This window comes from Lucilia sericata, unplaced genomic scaffold, assembly GCF_015586225.1.
Source record: "Lucilia sericata isolate MDLA Ls3-8-SP2 unplaced genomic scaffold, ASM1558622v1 Contig000266F_arrow, whole genome shotgun sequence".
Classification (NCBI taxonomy): Eukaryota; Metazoa; Arthropoda; class Insecta; order Diptera; family Calliphoridae; genus Lucilia; species Lucilia sericata.
Window position 1 is genome coordinate 323992 of NW_023994291.1, and position 20498 is coordinate 344489.

Sequence of the window (20498 nt, forward strand, 5' to 3'; positions counted from 1 at the left end):
ACGAACTAACTAACTAACGAACAAACTAACTAACTAACTAACTAACTAACTAACTAACTAACTAACTAACTAACTAACTAACTAACTAACTAAGTAACTAACTAACTAACAACTCACTAATAGATAGATAGATAGATAGATAGATAGATAGATAGATAGATAGATAGATAGATAGATAGATAGATAGATAGATAGATAGATAGATAGATAGATAGATAGATAGATAGATAGATAGATAGATAGATAGATAGATAGATAGATAGATAGATAGATAGATAGATAGATAGATAGATAGATAGATAGATAGATAGATAGATAGATAGATAGATAGATAGATAGATAGATAGATAGATAGATAGATAGATAGATAGATAGATAGATAGATAGATAGATAGATAGATAGATAGATAGATAGATAGATAGATAGATAGATAGATAGATAGATAGATAGATAGATAGATAGATGATAGATAGATAGATAGATAGATAGATAGATAGATAGATAGATAGATAGATAGATAGATAGATAGATAGATAGATAGATAGATATAGATAATGCATAGGATTAGGGTCAATTGTTAAACGGTCCTCATGAAATTTGGTATGGGTATTATCGCTATACACGTATTTTAAAGCCATTCTAATTTAATTTACATTATAAGGAGTTTATCGTGTTGTGAGTTCTGAAACCATTAGAATTCAATGAGAACACAGAATGTGTCTCCGAAGCAATATTTCAATATATTACAAACAGATCAACTGTTTAGAAATTAACAATTTATTTATTTCTCTTTTTTTTCGAAATTCTCTCACTCTGCATCTTCTATTTTTGCTTAATTAAACTCAAGTGAGAAAATAAAGAACAACTTAAATCATTTAATTTTTTTTGTATTTATGAAAATAACCATTTTTGTGCATATTTTTTTAATGTCTACTTAATTTCCGGAAATTAGCGTTTAAACTAAATTAAATCCAATATAAACAGTGTAATTTAAAAGAAAAATAAACCAGAAGACATAATAAATAATGGCAACTGCCTTTGAAATCTCAATTTTCAATACAATAAGAAAGTATTTATTTATTTTAGAGGTGTGAATATCTATATCTATAGATATCATTTTGTATATTGAGGGTATAAAAGTTTTTTTTTTGCCATGGGTTAAAATTTATTGTCTCATTAAGAGATTCCTTTCAATCGCACCAATAGAATATTATCTTTAACGTGTCACAAGCTAAATTAAATTAAATGACAACAAAACTTGCACGTGAGTAGATGTTAGGAAAGGACTATATACAGAATATTAGGGTAATCCAGCTAGCAAGCAATAGCCGCTAAAAGAAATAGATTCTTTGGCAACTACATCCTGTTTAAATTTAGATTTCCCACTGCAGGATGGTTCTAGTATATCTACCGACTGTTGTGGTCCTGTAAAAACGGTGTCCCTTCGACTATACTTTACCGTTTGCACCAATCATGATAACCAACAATGATCATAATAGTATTGAATTTCTTGTAACAATAACATCACGATTACCGTAAGCCTGCTCCAAACCTATTTTTTTCTCTGGGATACACCTTCCTTAACATCTTCCACTATTATACCTCTACAATAGCAAATCAACATAAATAAAATCAATAAAAAATAGAATATCTTTTGAAAAGCCTAAGAATAAAAAGAACATTTGTCCCTGTGGCAAATGTACAAACTGTGCCGGTGACAGTCACAGTCACATTTACACACTTACTTACTTATGTACATATGTATGTATGTATGTAATTTCTACACCCACAATATTGTTTTTAATACATTTTGTAAAATTGTCAACAACGTAAGTACTTGCGAGTTACGTTTTGTAAGATAAGTGTTAGCGTTAGTCTTAGAACTTAAGAAGTTGAATGTCAAAAACAATTTTTCTTTATCATACACCACCGCCGTACGTCTTCTAAGTTCGTTTCCACATGACAGATATTTAAATTTACTCTAGCACCTGACTACCAAAGACCAAACGAACACGTAGTACGAAGCGGAAAAAAAGGGAAAAAATCTATAAAGTATAGTCATTAGAAAACTGCAACCATATTTTTTCGTTTTATCCTTCAAGACATGACAACCAACATTCATGGATACTTGCCTAACAGCAGCAGCAGCAGCCAGTATATTGTCGTTATTGTTTATGGCAAGTGGTAGGGAATAATGTCGTCAGCAATTGGGGGCAAATGAAAAACAAAACAAAACTGGTACTAGTGAAACATCAGCCTCAACAACTATATCAGCAACAACATCATTAAAATGAAGTAGGTGTCTTACGATGAGTGTAAGTACCCAATTAGCCAAAAAGTTATTGACAGACTAGACCATTGACTATATCTTTAACTAGACTTGACTATTGAACAGTCTTTAGATTAGACCATAGACTAGACTATAGACCAGACTATTGACTAGTCTATAGACCAGACTATAGACCAGACTAGACTATAAGCTTAGACTATGGACTGGACTACAGACTAGGTTATAGACTAGACTACAGATTAGACAAAAGAATATACCATAAACTAGGCTATCAACTAGATCATAGGCTATGCTATAGACTTGACTATAGACTAGTCTTAGGACTTGACTATAAACCAGACTAAGACTAGGCTATAGGCTAGCCTCTAGACTATACTATAGACTGGACTATAGACTGGACTACACTAGACTATACTGTAGACTATAATATGACCTAGACTATAGACTAGACTAAGACTATGAGAATAGACTAGACTATAACTAGACTATACTATGGCAACTAGACTAGACTATAGACTAGACCTATAGATAGACTAGACTAACTATAGAACTAGACTATAGACTAACTCATAGACCGAATATAGACTAGACTTAGACTAGCTATAGACTAGACTAGACTATAGACTAGACTATAGACTAGACTATAGACTAGACTATAGACTAACTATAGACTAGACTATAGACTATACTATAGACTAACTATAGACTAGACTATAGAACTAGACTATAGAACTAGACTATAGACTAGACTTAGACTAGACTATAGACAGAACTATACTATAGACTAGACTATAGACTAGACTATAGACTAGACTATAGACTAGACTATAGACTAGACTATAGACTAGACTATAGACTAGACTATAGACTAGACTATAGACTAGACTATAGACTAGACTATAGACTAGACTATAGACTAGACTATAGACTAGACTATAGACTAGACTATAGACTAGACTATAGACTAGACTATAGACTAGACTATCGACTAGACTATAGACTAGACTATAGACTAGACTATAGACTAGACTATAGACTAGGACTATAGACTAGACTATAGACTAGACTATAGACTAGACTATAGACTAGACTATAGACCTAGACTATAGACTAGACTATAGACTAGACTATAGACTAGACTATAGACTAGACTATAGACTAGACTATAGACTAGACTATAGACTAGACTATAGACTAGACTATAGACTAGACTATAGACTAGACTATAGACTAGACTATAGACTAGACTATAGACTAGACTATAGACTAGACTATAGACTAGACTATAGACTAGACTATAGACTAGACTATAGACTAGACTATAGACTAGACTATAGACTAGACTATAGACTCGACTATAGACTAGACTATAGACTAGACTATAGACTCGACTATAGACTAGACTATAGACTAGACTAAGACTCGACTATAGACTAGACTATAGACTAGACTATAGACTAGACTATAGACTAGACTATAGACTAGACTATATACTAGACTATAGACTAGACTATATACTAGACTATAGACTAGACTATAGACTAGACTATAGACTAACTATAGACTAGACTATAGACTAGACTATAGACTAGACTATAGACTAGACTATAGACTAGACTATAGACTAGACTATAGACTAGACTATAGACTAGACTATAGACTAGACTATAGACTAGACTATAGACTAGACTATAGACTAGACTATAGACTAGACTATATACTAGACTATAGACTAGACTATAGACTAGACTATAGACTAGACTATAGACTAGACTATAGACTAGACTATAGACTAGACTATAGACTAGACTATAGACTAGACTATAGACTAGACTATAGACTAGACTATAGACTAGACTATAGACTAGACTATAGACTAGACTATAGACTAGACTATAGACTAGACTATAGACTAGACTATAGACTAGACTATAGACTAGACTATAGACTAGACTATAGACTAGACTATAGACTAGACTATAGACTAGACTATATACTAGACTATAGACTAGACTATATACTAGACTATAGACTAGACTATAGACTAAACTATAGACTAGACTATAGACTAAACTATAGACTAGACTATAGACTAGAACTATAGACTAGACTATAGACTAGACTATAGACTAGACTATAGACTAGACTATAGACTAGACTATAGACTAGACTATAGACTAGACTATAGACTAGACTATAGACTAGACTATAGACTAGACTATACTAGACTATAGACTATAGACTAGACTATAGACTAGACTATAGACTAGACTATAGACTAGACTATAGACTAGACTATAGACTAGGCTATAGACTAGGCTATAGACTAGACTATAGACTAGACTATAGACTAGACTATAGACTAGGCTATAGACTAGACTATAGACTAGACTATAGACTAGACTATAGACTAGACTATAGACTAGACTATAGACTAGACTATAGACTAGACTAGACTATAGACTAGACTAGACTATAGACTAGACTATAGACTAGACTATAGACTATACTATAGACTAGACTATAGACTAGACTAGACTGTAGACTAGACTATAGACTAGACTGTAGACTAGACTATAGACTAGACTGTAGACCAGACTATAGCCCTGTCTATAGACAAGTCTATAGTCCAGACTATAGTCTATAGACTAGTCTATAGTCCAAACTATAATCTATAGACTAGTCTGTAGTCCAGACTATAGTCTATAGACTAGTCTATAGTCCAGACTATAGTCTATAGACTAGTCTATAGTCCAGACTATAGTCTATAGACTAGTCTATAGTCCAGACTATAGTCTATAGACTAGTCTATAGTCCAGACTATATTCTATAGACTAGTCTATAGACCAGACTATAGTCTATAGACTAGTCTATAGACCAGACTATAGTCTATACACTAGTATATAGACCAGACTATAGTATAGTCCGAACTATAGTCTAGTCTACATGCCAGATTATAGACAAATCTATAGACTGATCCAAACCAGCGTATAGTCTATTAAAGCTTTTTAAATAAATGGTCAATTGGGTAGCAAGTAAATATGTATGTATATCCGTATGCATGGTATGTAGAAGTTATGTATTACATTTAATCTGCTCAGAGATTCCTATTACTACAAGTTTAACAACATATTTTTGTCATAGCATACAAATTGGAACGTGTATAAAAGGGTCTGGAGATTTAAAGGAATTAATTGTTATGCACCATTTGCAATTAACTGATTGCGTGAGGAAAGCAAATAAAGACATCTTATACAAAGAATTTGAAAATATGCATATGTCTGTATGTAATACAATGTAAATATAGGGTTTAAAATTTCTTTTAAATCCTTTAGAGTTAAATTGTTTCTCAATTCTCAAGATTTCAGAATAAAACCAGAAAAAATATGGACTGATTAATAAATAAAAAAAAATTGGATTAAAAAACGCTATGCTGGTATAAAAGTTAAAGTGCTACTCTGAACCCGATCTTATATATTGGCTAAGTTCAAAAACGTGGTGCGTTTTTGTAAATCTAAGACCAATTTTTCTTTTTAATGGGCAAAATAAAAACTATAAGAAATATTTGTTCATCTTTTAGAGATTTTTGATATTAAGAGATATATTTCGGAAATTGTTGGAAACTGTGATCAGAAGTCTTGATCAAATTCCTAATACTCTTCCATCACCCGGTTATAAACGACTGTAAAGGAGTGAATATTCTTACTATATAGTGTAGCGAACTGGAGGAAGTTAACCTAGTAAATGCTAAATCGTTCGAGTTTCTTTCTCATACGGCCACTTGAAATAATGAAACAATGGATATTGCGGAACACACAAATCCACCATTAAAAATCGGTCATTCTCAACTAAACTTCCTTACCTTTTGATTTCTGCCACAACATAAATATCTAATCTAAACTGTATTTTACAACCCCACCGCCCCTGTTGGCGATATAATGAAATAAAATATAAAAATCACGTTTTACTCCAGTTTCCCTGCAAGCGACAATCAACATATCTACTTTCATCCTTCCGTTCTAAATTATATAAATGACGTTCCTACTGTTAAATTATGCTGTTCACACTTAACTGTTGACATTGTTTAATCATGCGGAAGACATGAAATTTATTTTGCTATTGCATAAATTTAAATAAGTTTTATTCATCACAGAAGTCAAGACGTAATATCGAATGTCTAATAGACTTTGTATATATACATATATGTTCATATACATATGTATGTATATGTGTATATTTAGTGTGTAAAGGTTTGTTTATATTGGGGTGGGTTTAAAACCACCATTACCGAGTATATCTTAGCTCCTCATATTGATTTTGTTGTTTCTAGTGTAGCACATTAAAATATTGCTCATAGACTTGGATAGGGTAGCTAGGATTTTGACCCGATAGCACTTAGACTCATAACCTTATCGAAACTAGGGCAGATTAGGTTGTGTAGAGCTAGCAATTAAGCGAGAACACTCAGATCATTGTGATAGCTTTAGGATGGACTTTTTATATCTATGATGCCTGAGCGAATGTTGTTACTTCTATATAATTAGATCAAAATTTTAACAGATACATGAAAGAGATCTGTGCCAAGGTACTTCAGTCTGCGCTCTAGTAGAGTTCATCGGATAAAATTCCCGAAGCAGAACCGTAATATATTTGAAGTGTCTGCGTAAACTGAGATCGTGTTCTCTCGAAGGTCAGTGTTCTATAGTGCCTATTCTTGTTTCGACATTATATAAAACCTGTCTTAAATTCGGACTAGTTAGAGGATCTAGTTGGAGGAATTTTTTTTTCCAAAAATATACTCTGTTGATCAGATATACATATTTGTTAATGAAAATGGCTCAAGATGGTTAAGAAAAGAAAAAATAGAACAAAAGATCTGTCTGTCCGTATGCATATTGAAATCAGCTTTAGGAAGACCCCAGATATCTGCGAAATCCGAATCTTTAATGATTATATCAGACATACAGCTTCAGTTTGCTTGATTATAAAAACAAAACAAAGCAAGAACAACACTGTACGTCTGAAGCTGTGTGTTATTATTGTTTTGATATTGCCCAAATCAGGGATGGAATATTGTGTGTGAAAAATTAAGCAAGGATGGGAAAAAAATAAAAAAATTATTTAAAAATTTTAAAAACTAAATACGCAAGTACTAATTTTCTGGTACTTTTTCATTCTTTAACTGGTACCTTTTGAGTTTACCATAATGTTGAAAAGTAAGAGGTACTTTTTTGTTCTTCAAATTGTACTTTTTGAACTGAACCTAGACATATAAAAAAATAAAATTAAAGAAAAATCTAGAAAAGTGGAGTTTCTGGTACTTTTTCGTCAAAGTGCAAAATGTGTTTTTAATTTTCTGAAATATTGAACCTAGATATATAAAATCAGACATATAGGATTCTGATGGAATGAAAATTTATTAGAGTAAAGTTTTTGGCACTTTTTGTCCATCAACTGATACTTTTTTTAATCTTTTATAATATTGAACATAGAAATAACACCCTCAGCGGCCTGATTGAAAGGGCCCAAAAAGGGGACTTTTAGATACTTTAGGTAGAAAGCTAAAAATAGGCACCAATATTTCCTAATAATGGTGCAAATCAAGTGGTTGGCACAGCAAGACTCCAAACAAAAAGCAAATAATACTTTCCATTTATCACCAATAATCTCTACTTGTCGGTTACCATCACCCTTAAATGGACTTTAAAATAAAAAAACACTTGAAAATCTTGCATTCAAAATCTCAATTACTGAGTTTTTTTTTTTTATTTCGAAAAAAGCTTTTTATAATTACTTAAGCCAATACTGTAAAATTAATGTTAGTTTCTATAAAAAAAAGAATATTTTTCATCACCATCATCATCATCATCATTTTTTATTCACACATCATGTCATTTGTAAAACCAAACTACTTCAGTTGCCGCCAACTAGCACTTAATCGGAAAAGCTGTCACTCCAATAGGTCGTCTGTAGTGGTGCGACTGCCTTAAATAGATCAGTACCGACAGCAAAACCATGCGATTCGGATTTTTTAAATTTACTCGAGTCACTTGCCGAACAAACATTCTGTTTATGACGCTGCAGACGGCCGGCTGAAGAAAATGTTCGATTACATTTTGAGCATGTAGGCAATATAGTTTTTTCTCTGTGTTCCTCGGCTATGTGACGTTTAAGATCGGAACTATTAGTGAAACGTCTGGAACACTGGTTGCACTTATTGGTTCGCCTCTCTTCGCGATGTTTTTCCAAGTGAGTGCGATAGGCTCCTTTGATTTTAAACTTTTTGCCACACACCTCACACTTAATGGGTTCGCCTCGATCGTAGACATGTTGTCTTTTGTGTAGGACCAGTGACTGTTTGCGTGAAAAAGTTTGATCACATTCATTGCAGGCGAAATTTTCTGGCGAAGAGTTGCTAGACCGTTTGCGCTTCTGCTTAATAGGATCACCATCTTCATCATTCTCATCTGAAGAGTCATCATCGGATCTGCTTTTATTTTTTGATCTTTTACCATCTGTTGGTGTTACCACAGCCGATTTACGGCGTTTGCGTCCTCTAGTTTTCTTTTTCTTACTGTCGCTAAAATCAGAGGTCTCCGAATCTTCACTAGGTGTTACACTCGCTATATCTGACACTTTGAATTCTTCATCATTGGCTTGCTCTTCATCAGTGGGAGGATCGGAATCGAGAGGTGCATCAATGACCACATAACCCACCGGTCTTCGTATTTTATTCTTGTGACGGGACAATTTCTTTCTCAATTCCTTTTCGGTAGTTTCACACTGGTTTTTGAGTTTTATGGCAATGGCCACATTATCGCAGCAGGTATTGCAAATGTATTGTGGCAAGAAGTCTTTAATAGCTATAGATACCGAGGGGCATATGGTCATTAACATTTCGGCCACAGTACGTTCTTCTAGTTTTTTGAAAATACTAACTAAATTATCTTTAGCACAACATACGCGACATTGATTTTCATCAACTTCTTCCTCCTGCCTTCTAGAGGCACGCAGCGAACTAGAGGGCTCTTCTGACTCATCGTCTTCATTATTCTGAGAGTCTTCGTCATTTTCATCTTTTTCTTCATTATCTTCTCCGTCCTTGTCTTTGTCTTCTTCTTCCTCATCTTCCTCTCCCTCTTCCTCTTCCTCATCATCTTTATCAGCTGATTTTAATTCTTTTATTTTATCTACTGAATTCTCTGGCACTATTACTTCATCGGGTATGATTTCTTCTTCAACTTCATCCTCCACATCCTCCACTTCTTCTATTTCTTCATCATCTGGTTCCACATCTTCTGCCTCAACATCTTCTGCGTCCACATCTTCTACAGTTTCTTCATCCTCGTCTTCCTCATTGTCTTTGTCAGCCTTATCTTTATCTTCTGTTTCCTCAACTTCTTCTTCTTCTTCGTCATTTTCTTTATTTTTTTCATCACCTTGTTTTTTCTTATTTTCATCTTCTAATGCCTTGTTTGCAAGTTCCTCTGCAACAGCTTTCTCCTGATTTTCTTTTTGTAACGAGGTTAGTAACTCTGTTGGCTTTTCTACTGGTGTATAGTCTAATATTTTCGTTGTTTCTGCCAGTTTTGCGTTTAAATTCTCAAGATCGGTGCTCTGAAAAAGTGAAAAAATTGAGATGTTTTTTTAAGATCATCTTTTTATATAGACAAAAAAAAAACAGTAACGGATTTACAACCGATTTAACGTTCTTAATATGAAAATCCATTTTTATAGAAACTTTATGTGATCTCTGAAATTCCCTATTTTCTTAACTGAATCATTATTTAAAGATATAGAACCGATTTCAGTTATTTTCAGATAGAAATCAATTTTTGAAAAACTCTTTTTCATTAAAGACAATGCCAATTTACGTGTAAAAAATCATTTGTAAGGGAAGTATTTGAGTGATCATATTTTGGAGGATTTTCACATACAATCGATTTTATATGAAAATCCATTTTCGATGAAAGTGATCACAAATTTGGATTTTTACATAAAAAATCATTTTTCTTGGAAAACATTGCTTTTTTAAATTGGAAAGTTTTCAAATCCATTTTTATATAGTCTAAATCTAGGCTACAGACTAACTAGCCTATAGTCTAGTCTTTAGTCATGTCTAGTTTATAGTTTAGTCTATAGTATAGTTTATTGTCTAGACCAGACTATTGTCTATTGTCAAGTGTTAAATTTAGTCTATAGTCAAGTCTTTAGTTTAGTCTATAGTTTAATTTATCGTCTAGTCTAACCCATAGTCTAATCTATAGTCTAGTCTAATCTATAATCTAGTGCAGAATCTAATCTATAGTCTAGTCTGGTATATAGTCTGGAATATAGTCTAGTCTAGACTATATATAGACTAAACTAGACTATAGTATATAGTCTAGTCTATAGTCTAGTCTATAGTCTAGTCTATAGTCTAGTCTATAGTCTAGTCTATAGTCTAGTCTATAGTCTATAGTCTAGTCTATAGTCTAGTCTATAGTCTATAGTCTAGTCTATAGTCTAGTCTATAGTCTATAGTCTAGTCTATAGTCTAGTCTATAGTCTAGTCTAGTCTAGTCTATAGTCTAGTCTATAGTCTAGTCTATAGTCTAGTCTATAGTCTAGTCTATAGTCTAGTCTATAGTCTAGTCTATAGTCTAGTCTATAGTCTAGTCTATAGTCTAGTCTATAGTCTAGTCTATAGTCTAGTCTATAGTCTAGTCTATAGTCTAGTCTATAGTCTAGTCTATAGTCTAGTCTATAGTCTAGTCTATAGTCTAGTCTATAGTCTAGTCTATAGTCTAGTCTATAGTCTAGTCTATAGTCTAGTCTATAGTCTAGTCTATAGTCTAGTCTATAGTCTAGTCTATAGTCTAGTCTATAGTCTAGTCTATAGTCTAGTCTATAGTCTAGTCTATAGTCTAGTCTATAGTCTAGTCTATAGTCTAGTCTATAGTCTAGTCTATAGTCTAGTCTATAGTCTAGTCTATAGTCTAGTCTATAGTCTAGTCTATAGTCTAGTCTATAGTCTAGTCTATAGTCTAGTCTATAGTCTAGTCTATAGTCTAGTCTATAGTCTAGTCTATAGTCAAGTCTATAGTCTAGTCTATAGTCTAGTCTATAATCTAGTCTATAGTCTAGCCTATAGTCTAGTCTATAGTCTAGTCTATAGTCTAGTCTATAGTCTAGTCTATAGTCTAGTCTATAGTCTAGTCTATAGTCTAGTCTATAGTCTAGTCTATAGTAGTCTATAGTCTAGTCTATAGTCTAGTCTATAGTCTAGTCTATAGTCTAGTCTATAGTCTAGTCTATAGTCTAGTCTATAGTCTAGTCTATAGTCTAGTCTATAGTCTAGTCTATAGTCTAGTCTATAGTCTAGTCTATAGTCTAGTCTATAGTCTAGTCTATAGTCTAGTCTATAGTCTAGTCTATAGTCTAGTCGATAGTCTAGTCTTAGTCTAGTCTATAGTCTAGTCTATAGTCTAGTCTATAGTCTAGTCTATAGTCTAGTCTATAGTCTAGTCTATAGTCTAGTCTATAGTTAGTCTATAGTCTAAGTCTATAGTCTAGTCTATAGTCTGAGTCTATAGTCTAGTCTATAGTCTAGGTCTATAGTCAGTCTATAGTCTAGTCTATAGTCTAGTCTATAGTCTAGTCGATAGTCTAGTCTATAGTCTAGTCTATAGTCTAGTCTATAGTCTAGTCTAGTCCATAGTCTAGTCTATAGTCTAGTCTATAGTCTAGTCTATAGTCTGGTCTATAGTCTATAGTCTAGTCTATAGTCTAGTCTATAGTCTAGTCTATAGTCTAGTCTATAGTCTAGTCTAGTCTATAGTCTAGTCTATAGTCTAGTCTATAGTCTAGTCTATAGTCTAGTCCATAGTCTAGTCTATAGTCTAGTCTATAGTCTAGCCTATAGTCTAGTCTATAGTCTAGTCTATAGTCTAGTCTATAGTCTAGTCTATAATCTAGTCTATAGTCTAGTCTATAGTCTAGTCTATAGTCTAGTCTATATTCTAGTCTATACTCCAGTCTATAGTCTAGTCTATAGTGTAGTCTATAGTCTAGTCTAGACTATAGTCCAGTCTATAATCTTTCTAATCAATCTACTAATTGCTCACATACTAAAATAGTTTCTTACCTCTTGATAAAAGTTTCCAATGGAATTGTCAAGACAAGTGACATTTGTTGTTGTTGGTTCCGGTGTATTATTGACATTTTCCGAAGATTGATGCTCTATGTTGAGATTGGAAGTATAATGTGTTTGTTGATGATGATGTTCTTGTTGCTGTTCATGAATATGTTGCTGCTGCTGCTGTTGTTCTTGTTGGTGTAATGCTAATTGTGCTTCTTCTTCACCATTAGAGACCGGCAATAACATTTGTTCGCCAATATTTAAACCGATACCAATAGTATTCGATAAATTAAATTCACCATCATCCATTTTGGTATTTTTAATTTATTTATCTTTTTTTGTTTAATTAATTGTTTAATATTATTTATTTATTTAATGATTAAAAGGAATTTAATGTATTTATTAACTAAATAGTGGGTGATGGCGTGAGAGAGAAAGAGAGGGTGCCACTAACTCTCTGGCTCTCTTTTAATACACAATGGAAAAAATCACAATTTTTGCACTAAAACAAATTGTTGTTGTGTGTGTGTATCTGTAAGTAAATTGTACTTCAAAGTTACTTTATTTAATGGATTTTTTATAGTCTATTCTTATAGATATTATTTTTTTCAATGTTAATATTGTTTATAGTTCTTTTGTCTGTTCTTTTAGGTGGGTCTTAATTTGTTTATACTTTTAAAATATTTTCATTTTTTCTGTTCATTTGTTTGTTTTTTTTTTTTTTATTCCGATGGTTGTGTATTCTTGTTAGAAAATTTTCTTCTTGTGTCTGTCAGATTTAACACTAGAATTTTTGTTTTTTCACATTTTTACTATAAATATCATTGTTATTATGTTATTTATGTATTTCGTTTTTCATTAGCACTCATAATAATTTTAAAATTATTTATTTATTAATTTAATTTTTAGGAAATATATTTTTCTTGTTTGTAGTAAAGTAGTTTTTTTCTGTACACCTTTTGTTCTTGTATCCATGAAATACATGTATTTCATTTGATAATTGACGTCTGCTATTGTGAATGTATCTATTCGTTTCGCTGAAGAATAGTAATGCTAATTTGGTGATTTTTGTATTTTATGTTAGTTTTCTACTTTAAAGATTTGGTGGGAGTATTTTAGCATTTTATAACATAAAATTAGAATATTTTTCAAAAATCACGGATCAAATGTTAAGATATGTATATGTTTTTAATTATTAATGAAAATTATACAGGCATGAGTTCGATCCCCAATAAAAGGGAAATTTGACACCGCACACAAATGGAAAAAATATGTTATTAAAAAATCTGAATAATAGAATTCAAATAAATCGTATAAACAGAATACAGAAGGATAAAAAATCCCTATTCATTCACTCTGGACTCTGAATGTTTAATCTTATGATTCATAAAGTACGAGTTAAAGAACGAAAAAGTACCAAAAATCCTTTCCTTGCGATTTTTCATTCACTCTGGACTCTGAATGTTTAATTTTATGTTTATAGGTTCAATATTATAGAAAATTCCAAAAATAATTTTTGATGAACGAAAAAGTACCAACAAGTCTCCACTTATAGGTTCTCATTTATTCCGAGACTATATGCATAATTTAATGATTCTATATTCAATATTAAAGAAAACTTAAAAAGTCTCAATTAAAACGAAAAAGTACAAATCGTCATTGGTGCCAGAGTTAAAAGTAACACCCTATTAGCATATTTAATATGAATCAATTTAATTGATGTGGTTATATTTCTTTGCAAAACTTATTTCTACCTTAAAATAACATTTAAGCGTTTTTTTAGCGTCAACCCACTTATTCGAGTTCCTTTACTTTTCACGCAGTTGGCATTACAAACAAGATTTTCTCTCTAGCATCATCCACCCCAACTCAAACAAAGAGTAGAAAAGAGTAAGCGTATACAAACATTACTTCTGCTTCAAAGAAGTATGTGCCTGAAAGAGACAACTGTATTATGGGGTAACAATACAGCGGTTGATTTATATTTTTGTATACAAAAGCATTGTTTACAACAACAGAAAGCATTTTAATAAAACGTTATTTTGAATATAGGAGAGTTTTGTTTGCGCTATAAAAATAAAACTATTTACACAAACGTAAATCATATAAACATTACTAGGTATTTAAGGTTAGAGCTTATTGTACCATTCACCTTCGGGAAAAGGGTATATGGTTGGACATTCAGTTTGTAATTTCTATAATTTTTGAGTATAGCTACTTATAAGAAGTAAGTAAGTAAGTAAGTAAGTAAGTAAGTAAGTAAGTAAGTAAGTAAGTAAGTAAGTAAGTAAGTAAGTAAGTAAGTAAGGTAAGTAAGTAAGTAAGTAAGTAAGTAAGTAAGTAAGTAAGTAAGTAAGTAAGTAAGTAAGTAAGTAAGAAGTAAGTAAGTAAGTAAGTAAGTAAGTAAGTAAGTAAGTAAGTAAGTAAGTAAGTAAGTAAGTAAGTAAGTAAGTAAGTAAGTAAGTAAGTAAGTAAGTAAGAAGTAAGTAAGTAAGTAAGTAAGAGTAAGTAAGTAAGTAAGTAAGTAAGTAAGTAAGTAAGAAGTAAGTAAGTAAGTAAGTAAGTAAGTAAGTAAGTAAGTAAGTAAGTAAGTAAGTAAGTAAGTAAGTAAGTAAGTAAGTAAGTAAGTAAGTAAGTAAGTAAGTAAGTAAGTAAGTAAGTAAGTAAGTAAGTAAGTAAGTAAGTAAGTAAGTAAGTAAGTAAGTAAGTAAGTAAGTAAGTAAGTAAGTAAGTAAGTAAGTAAGTAAGTAAGTAAGTAAGTAAGTAAGTAAGTAAGTAAGTAAGTAAGTAAGTAAGTAAGTAAGTAAGTAAGTAAGTAAGTAAGTAAGTAAGTAAGTAAGTAAGTAAGTAAGTAAGTAAGTAAGTAAGTAAGTAAGTAAGTAAGTAAGTAAGTAAGTAAGTAAGTAAGTAAGTAAGTAAGTAAGTAAGTAAGTAAGTAAGTAAGTAAGTAAGTAAGTAAGTAAGTAAGTAAGTAAGTAAGTAAGTAAGTAAGTAAGTAAGTAAGTAAGTAAGTAAGTAAGTAAGTAAGTAAGTAAGTAAGTAAGTAAGTAAGTAAGTAAGTAAGTAAGTAAGTAAGTAAGTAAGTAAGTAAGTAAGTAAGTAAGTAAGTAAGTAAGTACGTAAGTAAGTAAGTAAGTAAGTAAGTAAGTAAGTAAGTAAGTAAGTAAGTAAGTAAGTAAGTAAGTAAGTAAGTAAGTAAGTAAGTAAGTAAGTAAGTAAGTAAGTAAGTAAGTAAGTAAGTAAGTAAGTAAGTAAGTAAGTAAGTAAGTAAGTAAGTAAGTAAGTAAGTAAGTAAGTAAGTAAGTAAGTAAGTAAGTAAGTAAGTAAGTAAGTAAGTAAGTAAGTAAGTAAGTAAGTAAGTAAGTAAGTAAGTAAGTAAGTAAGTAAGTAAGTAACCTAGAAATGCAACACGCAGCATATTGATTGAATAATTTTTTATAAAATGGGACTTTCTGGTACTTTTTTTGGCATTCAATTGATACTTTTTGTATTTTCTGAATTATTGAACCCCGAAACATAAATTCAGACAAAGGATCCTCCTGGAATGAATATTTATAAGAATAAATCAACTGGTACTTTTTGAATCTTTTAGAATAGAAACTAGACACACAGTATACTGATTAATTGAGCTTACATAAATGGGTACTTTTTCGTGTTGAAACTGGTAATGTTTTCATTTTCTGAATTATTGAACCTCGAAACACAAATTTATACATATAGGATCCTGATGGAATGAACATTTGAAAGATTAAAACTTTTGGTACTTTTTCGTCATTTAAATTGTACTTTTTTGATTTTCGTTTAAATATTGAATATAAAAACATAAAATCAGACATATAGGATCCCCAATGGAATGAAAATTTTTAAGAGTTAACTCTGCAACTGGTAATGTTTTGATTTTCTGAATTATTGAACCTCGAAACACAAATTTATACATATAGGATCCTGATGGAATGAAAATTTGAAAGATTAAAACTTTTTGGTACTTTTTCGTCATTTAAATGGTACTTTTTTGCTTTTCGTTTAAATATTGAATATAAAAACATAAAATCAGACATATAGGATCCATAATGGAATGAACATTTTTACTCTTTGGTACTTTTTGTTCTTTTAACTGGTACTTTTTGAATGAAAATCTATTAAAGGGCGTCTTTTTGGAACTTTTTCGTTTACCAACTGGTATCTTTTTGATATCTAAAAACACTATGATGAAGGGTATATAAGATTCGGCCCGAATATAAATCACTTATTCGATTTTAATATTGAAATAAAAATGTTAATTCTTTGAAATAAAACGAGATAAAAACATTGTGGAAATTTATGTTGATGGCACATGTTTGCCTATAAAATATAATATTGTTTATATTGGCGTTTTCCGGGCTACTTAATTAATTTCCAACAAAATTGCTTAATTTATGAACTAAAATATAAATAAAATTTGAAGAAAATCTGCAAATCTGGGTGTGTGTGTGTATAGAAAATCTTATGAAATTTGCTATCTATAGAATAATAAAGTATATGAATATTTGGCAAATTTACTATATTTCAGTTTGGCTAAATAATGTCTTTTAAACATTATTAACTTCTAAATTTATCTGTTTCTTTCTTAGGTATCATTATTAAAGGTCATTTATTAAATTACATATTAATTGTTTTAATTTAATACTGGCCATTAGTACATTTAATTCATTCTTTCTTTATTTATAAATTTATTTGATAAAGTCATGAAGAGGCCATAAAATGTTGTTTTATTTGTTTCATCAAGACATTTCTAATTGTTTGAAAATTTATGGCCGGAAATTATTTGCTAATGTTTAATATAATTTAAGCAATTAATTTATCTGATATAAATAAAAATGTTAAATATTTTTCTTAAGCGCAATTTGTATATCATTCAAATGAAATTAAAAATAGTACCATTTAAATGACAAAAAAGTACCACAAAATTCCCTTTTTTAAAAAAAATCTATGTTCAAGTATTATAAAAGATTAAAAAAAAGTACCACTTGAAGAGGAAAAAGTAGCAAAAAATTGACTTTTAATAAATGTTCATTCCATTAGGATCTAGGTTCAATATAGCAGAAAATCCTAAAAGTACTAATTTAACAACGAAAAAGTACCATAAATCCTGTCCTACAGATTTTCATTCATTCAGCACCCTGAAAGTTTAATTTTATATTTCATTAATTTTTCCATCCCTGTTTAATTTAACACACACAATTTTCCATTCCTGACAAAAATTCTCATTCTTTTTAAAGGTTTTCTCTGTCTCTTACTCATATCTCCTTTATTTAGGGACCATTTGTGCTGATCTTCTCGATTTATAAAGCTGGAGGTCCACACTACGCGTTTTAGCGTTTTTGTATTTGTATTTGTATCACCATTGAATTTTAATTTATAAAAATTGATAAAAACACAAATTGTCAAAATCAGCTGACATGTTCGTGCAACGCTTGTGACGCTTACACGCGTCTATGCGTCAATGCATTCTAAGCTTTTGTGCTTGTAACTAGGGTTCTATAAATTGACTTTCGAATAATCGAACAATCTCAACTTTTTGTTGAAAAAAGTCGAAGTCGACTATTTTGTTCCAAAAAAGTTGATAACTCGACTATCGTCTATGAAAAAAGTCGAAAAGTCGACTTTGTAAATAAAAGTCGGAAAAAGTCGAAAAAAGTCGAAAAAGTCAGAAAAAAGTCAGAAAAAAGTCGGAAAAAGTCGAAAAAAGTCGAAAACTCGAAAATAGTAGAAAAAGTCAAAAATAGTCGTCTATCGTCAATGAAAAAAGTCGAAAAGTCGACTATTTTGTTCCAAAAAAGTCGAAAAATCGAAAAAAAAGTCGAAAAGTCGGAAAAAATCGGAAAAAGTCGAAAACTCGAAAATAGTAGAAAAAGTCAAAAATAGTCGACTATCGTCTATGGAAAAAAGTCGAAAAGTCGACTATTTTGTTCCAAAAAAGTCGAAATAAGTCGGAAAAAGTCGAAACCTCGAAAATAGTAGAAAAAGTCAAAAATAGTCGAAAATTTTAAAAAAGTGGAAAAAAAGTCAAAAACTCTAAAGTCGGAAAAACTCGAAAAAAGTAAAAAAATAGTCGTAAAAAGTCGAAAGAAGTCAAAAAGTCGCGAAAAATCGAAAAGTCGGAAAAAGTCGAATATTTATAAAATACTAAAAGTCGAAAAGTCTAAAAGTCGACTTTTAATTAAATGAAAAAAGTCGAAAAATCGACTTTTCATAAAATGCAAAAAGTCGAAAAGTCGACATTTCATTTTAACTATAGAACCCTACTTGTAACTTGCAGCAAACAACAGCATTGATACTACTTTTTTGACAGACGCGTAGAATGCGTGGTGTGGACCTCCAGCTTAATGTGTGCCTTACAAATATTACAACAAACACATAATACCCATCCCATTATAGTGGCATTTGAGTATAAAAACACCCTAACTTTTAACTCTTTAATCTCTCTTAATTCCAAAAAGAAATATTTAATTAAATGACATTTCTTTCAATTACTTATCATATTTAGTAAGTAAAGTAATTAAGTATTTACTAAGCCATAAGTTAGGTAAACCAACAAACAAAAATGTGTTTGTATGATGCCAACAGAAACCGAAAAAGTTATAAAAAACATAATAAATAATTAAACACTTGTGAAAATACCTGAAATATAACCAACACAACAACAAAATTCTATAGACATTTTAAGTAAGATTTGACAAAAAAGGAAAATTGTATCAAAGTTCTAAGGACACACATCTAAACTGCTAACAAAAATGTGCAGTAGTAGAACTGGTATACATAGTAAAATGACCCAAGTGCATAAACATACAAATATGTAAATAATTAAATTCACATTTTCAAAAGTTCTTTAATTGAGTTTATCTTATCAAATGATATTAAAAATCAAAATATTACTTGTTTTTAGTTGATTTTTATTTTCTTCATGTTTTTTTTTATTCTCTATCCACATGAAATCGCTTTAATATTCAAATGAAATTTCAAAGCTTTTTTCAAGGACACAACACCGTATATAATAATGACATGAACACATTAACAAGTTTATCGTACAGTCTCAAACCAAAGATAAAAATTTATATCCTTAAAATTGTGTCAACGAATGAACGTCTCAATATTGCCAGCCAAACATAACTGCATACATACATACATATGTATGTATGTATAGGTGGAGACAATGTTTAACTTTTGCTTTTAGAATTAAACTAAAAATTGGATTATAACTCAGGCCACTATAGCAGGGACAGCATTAGGCGTTTGTGCTGATACTGATTCAACATCCACCCTATAGCCTCGTCCATACTCTAATCTATAGTTTAGTGTACTCGCTAGTCTATAGCTTTGTCTAGTCTATAGTCTAGTCTATAGTCTAGTCTATAGTCTAGTCTATAGTCTAGTCTAGTCTATAGTCTAGTCTATAGTCTAGTCTAGTCTATAGTCTAGTCTATAATCTAGTCTATAGTCTAGTCAATAGTCTAGTCTATAGTCTAGTCTATAGTCCTAGTCTATAGTCTAGTCTAGCTAGTCTAGTCTATAGTCTAGTCTATAGTCTAGTCTATAGTCTAGTCTATAGTCTAGTCTATAGTCTAGTCTATAGTCTAGTCTATAGTCTCTATAGTCTAGTCTATAGTCTAGTCTATAGTCTAGTCTATAGTCTAGTCTATAGTCTAGTCTATAGTCTAGTCTATAGTCTAGTCTATAGTCTAGTCTATAGTAGTCTATAGTCTAGTCATAGTCTAGTCTATAGTCTAGTCTATAGTCTAGTCTATAGTCTAGTCTATAGTCTAGTCTATAGTCTAGTCTATAGTCTAGTCTATAGTCTAGTCTATAGTCTAGTCTATAGTCTAGTCTATAGTCTAGTCTATAGTCTAGTATAGTCTAGTCTATAGTCTAGTCTATAGTCTAGTCTATAGTCTAGTCTATAGTCTAGTCTATAGTCTAGTCTATAGTCTAGTCTATAGTCTAGTCTATAGTCTAGTCTATAGTCTAGTCTATAGTCTAGTCTATAGTCTAGTCTATAGTCTAGTCTATAGTCTAGTCTATAGTCTAGTCTATAGTCTAGTCTATAGTCT

At 31.0% G+C, this 20498-nt stretch overlaps 2 protein-coding genes across 2 annotated transcripts in view; both read right to left on the bottom strand.

Moving 5' to 3' along the window:
* LOC119602963 (sex peptide receptor) overlaps nt 1-20498 on the bottom strand; it is a 185354-nt gene that overhangs the window by 36577 nt on the left and 128279 nt on the right.
* On the bottom strand, nt 8021-13419 carry LOC119602962 (DNA ligase 1). The gene is made up of 2 exons (XM_037954793.1): nt 12418-13419; nt 8021-9908 (listed from the first exon to the last, which is right to left on the bottom strand). Exons 1-2 carry the CDS (start codon nt 12718-12720, stop codon nt 8226-8228), a joined length of 1986 nt encoding a protein of 661 aa, XP_037810721.1. The 5' UTR covers nt 12721-13419; the 3' UTR covers nt 8021-8225.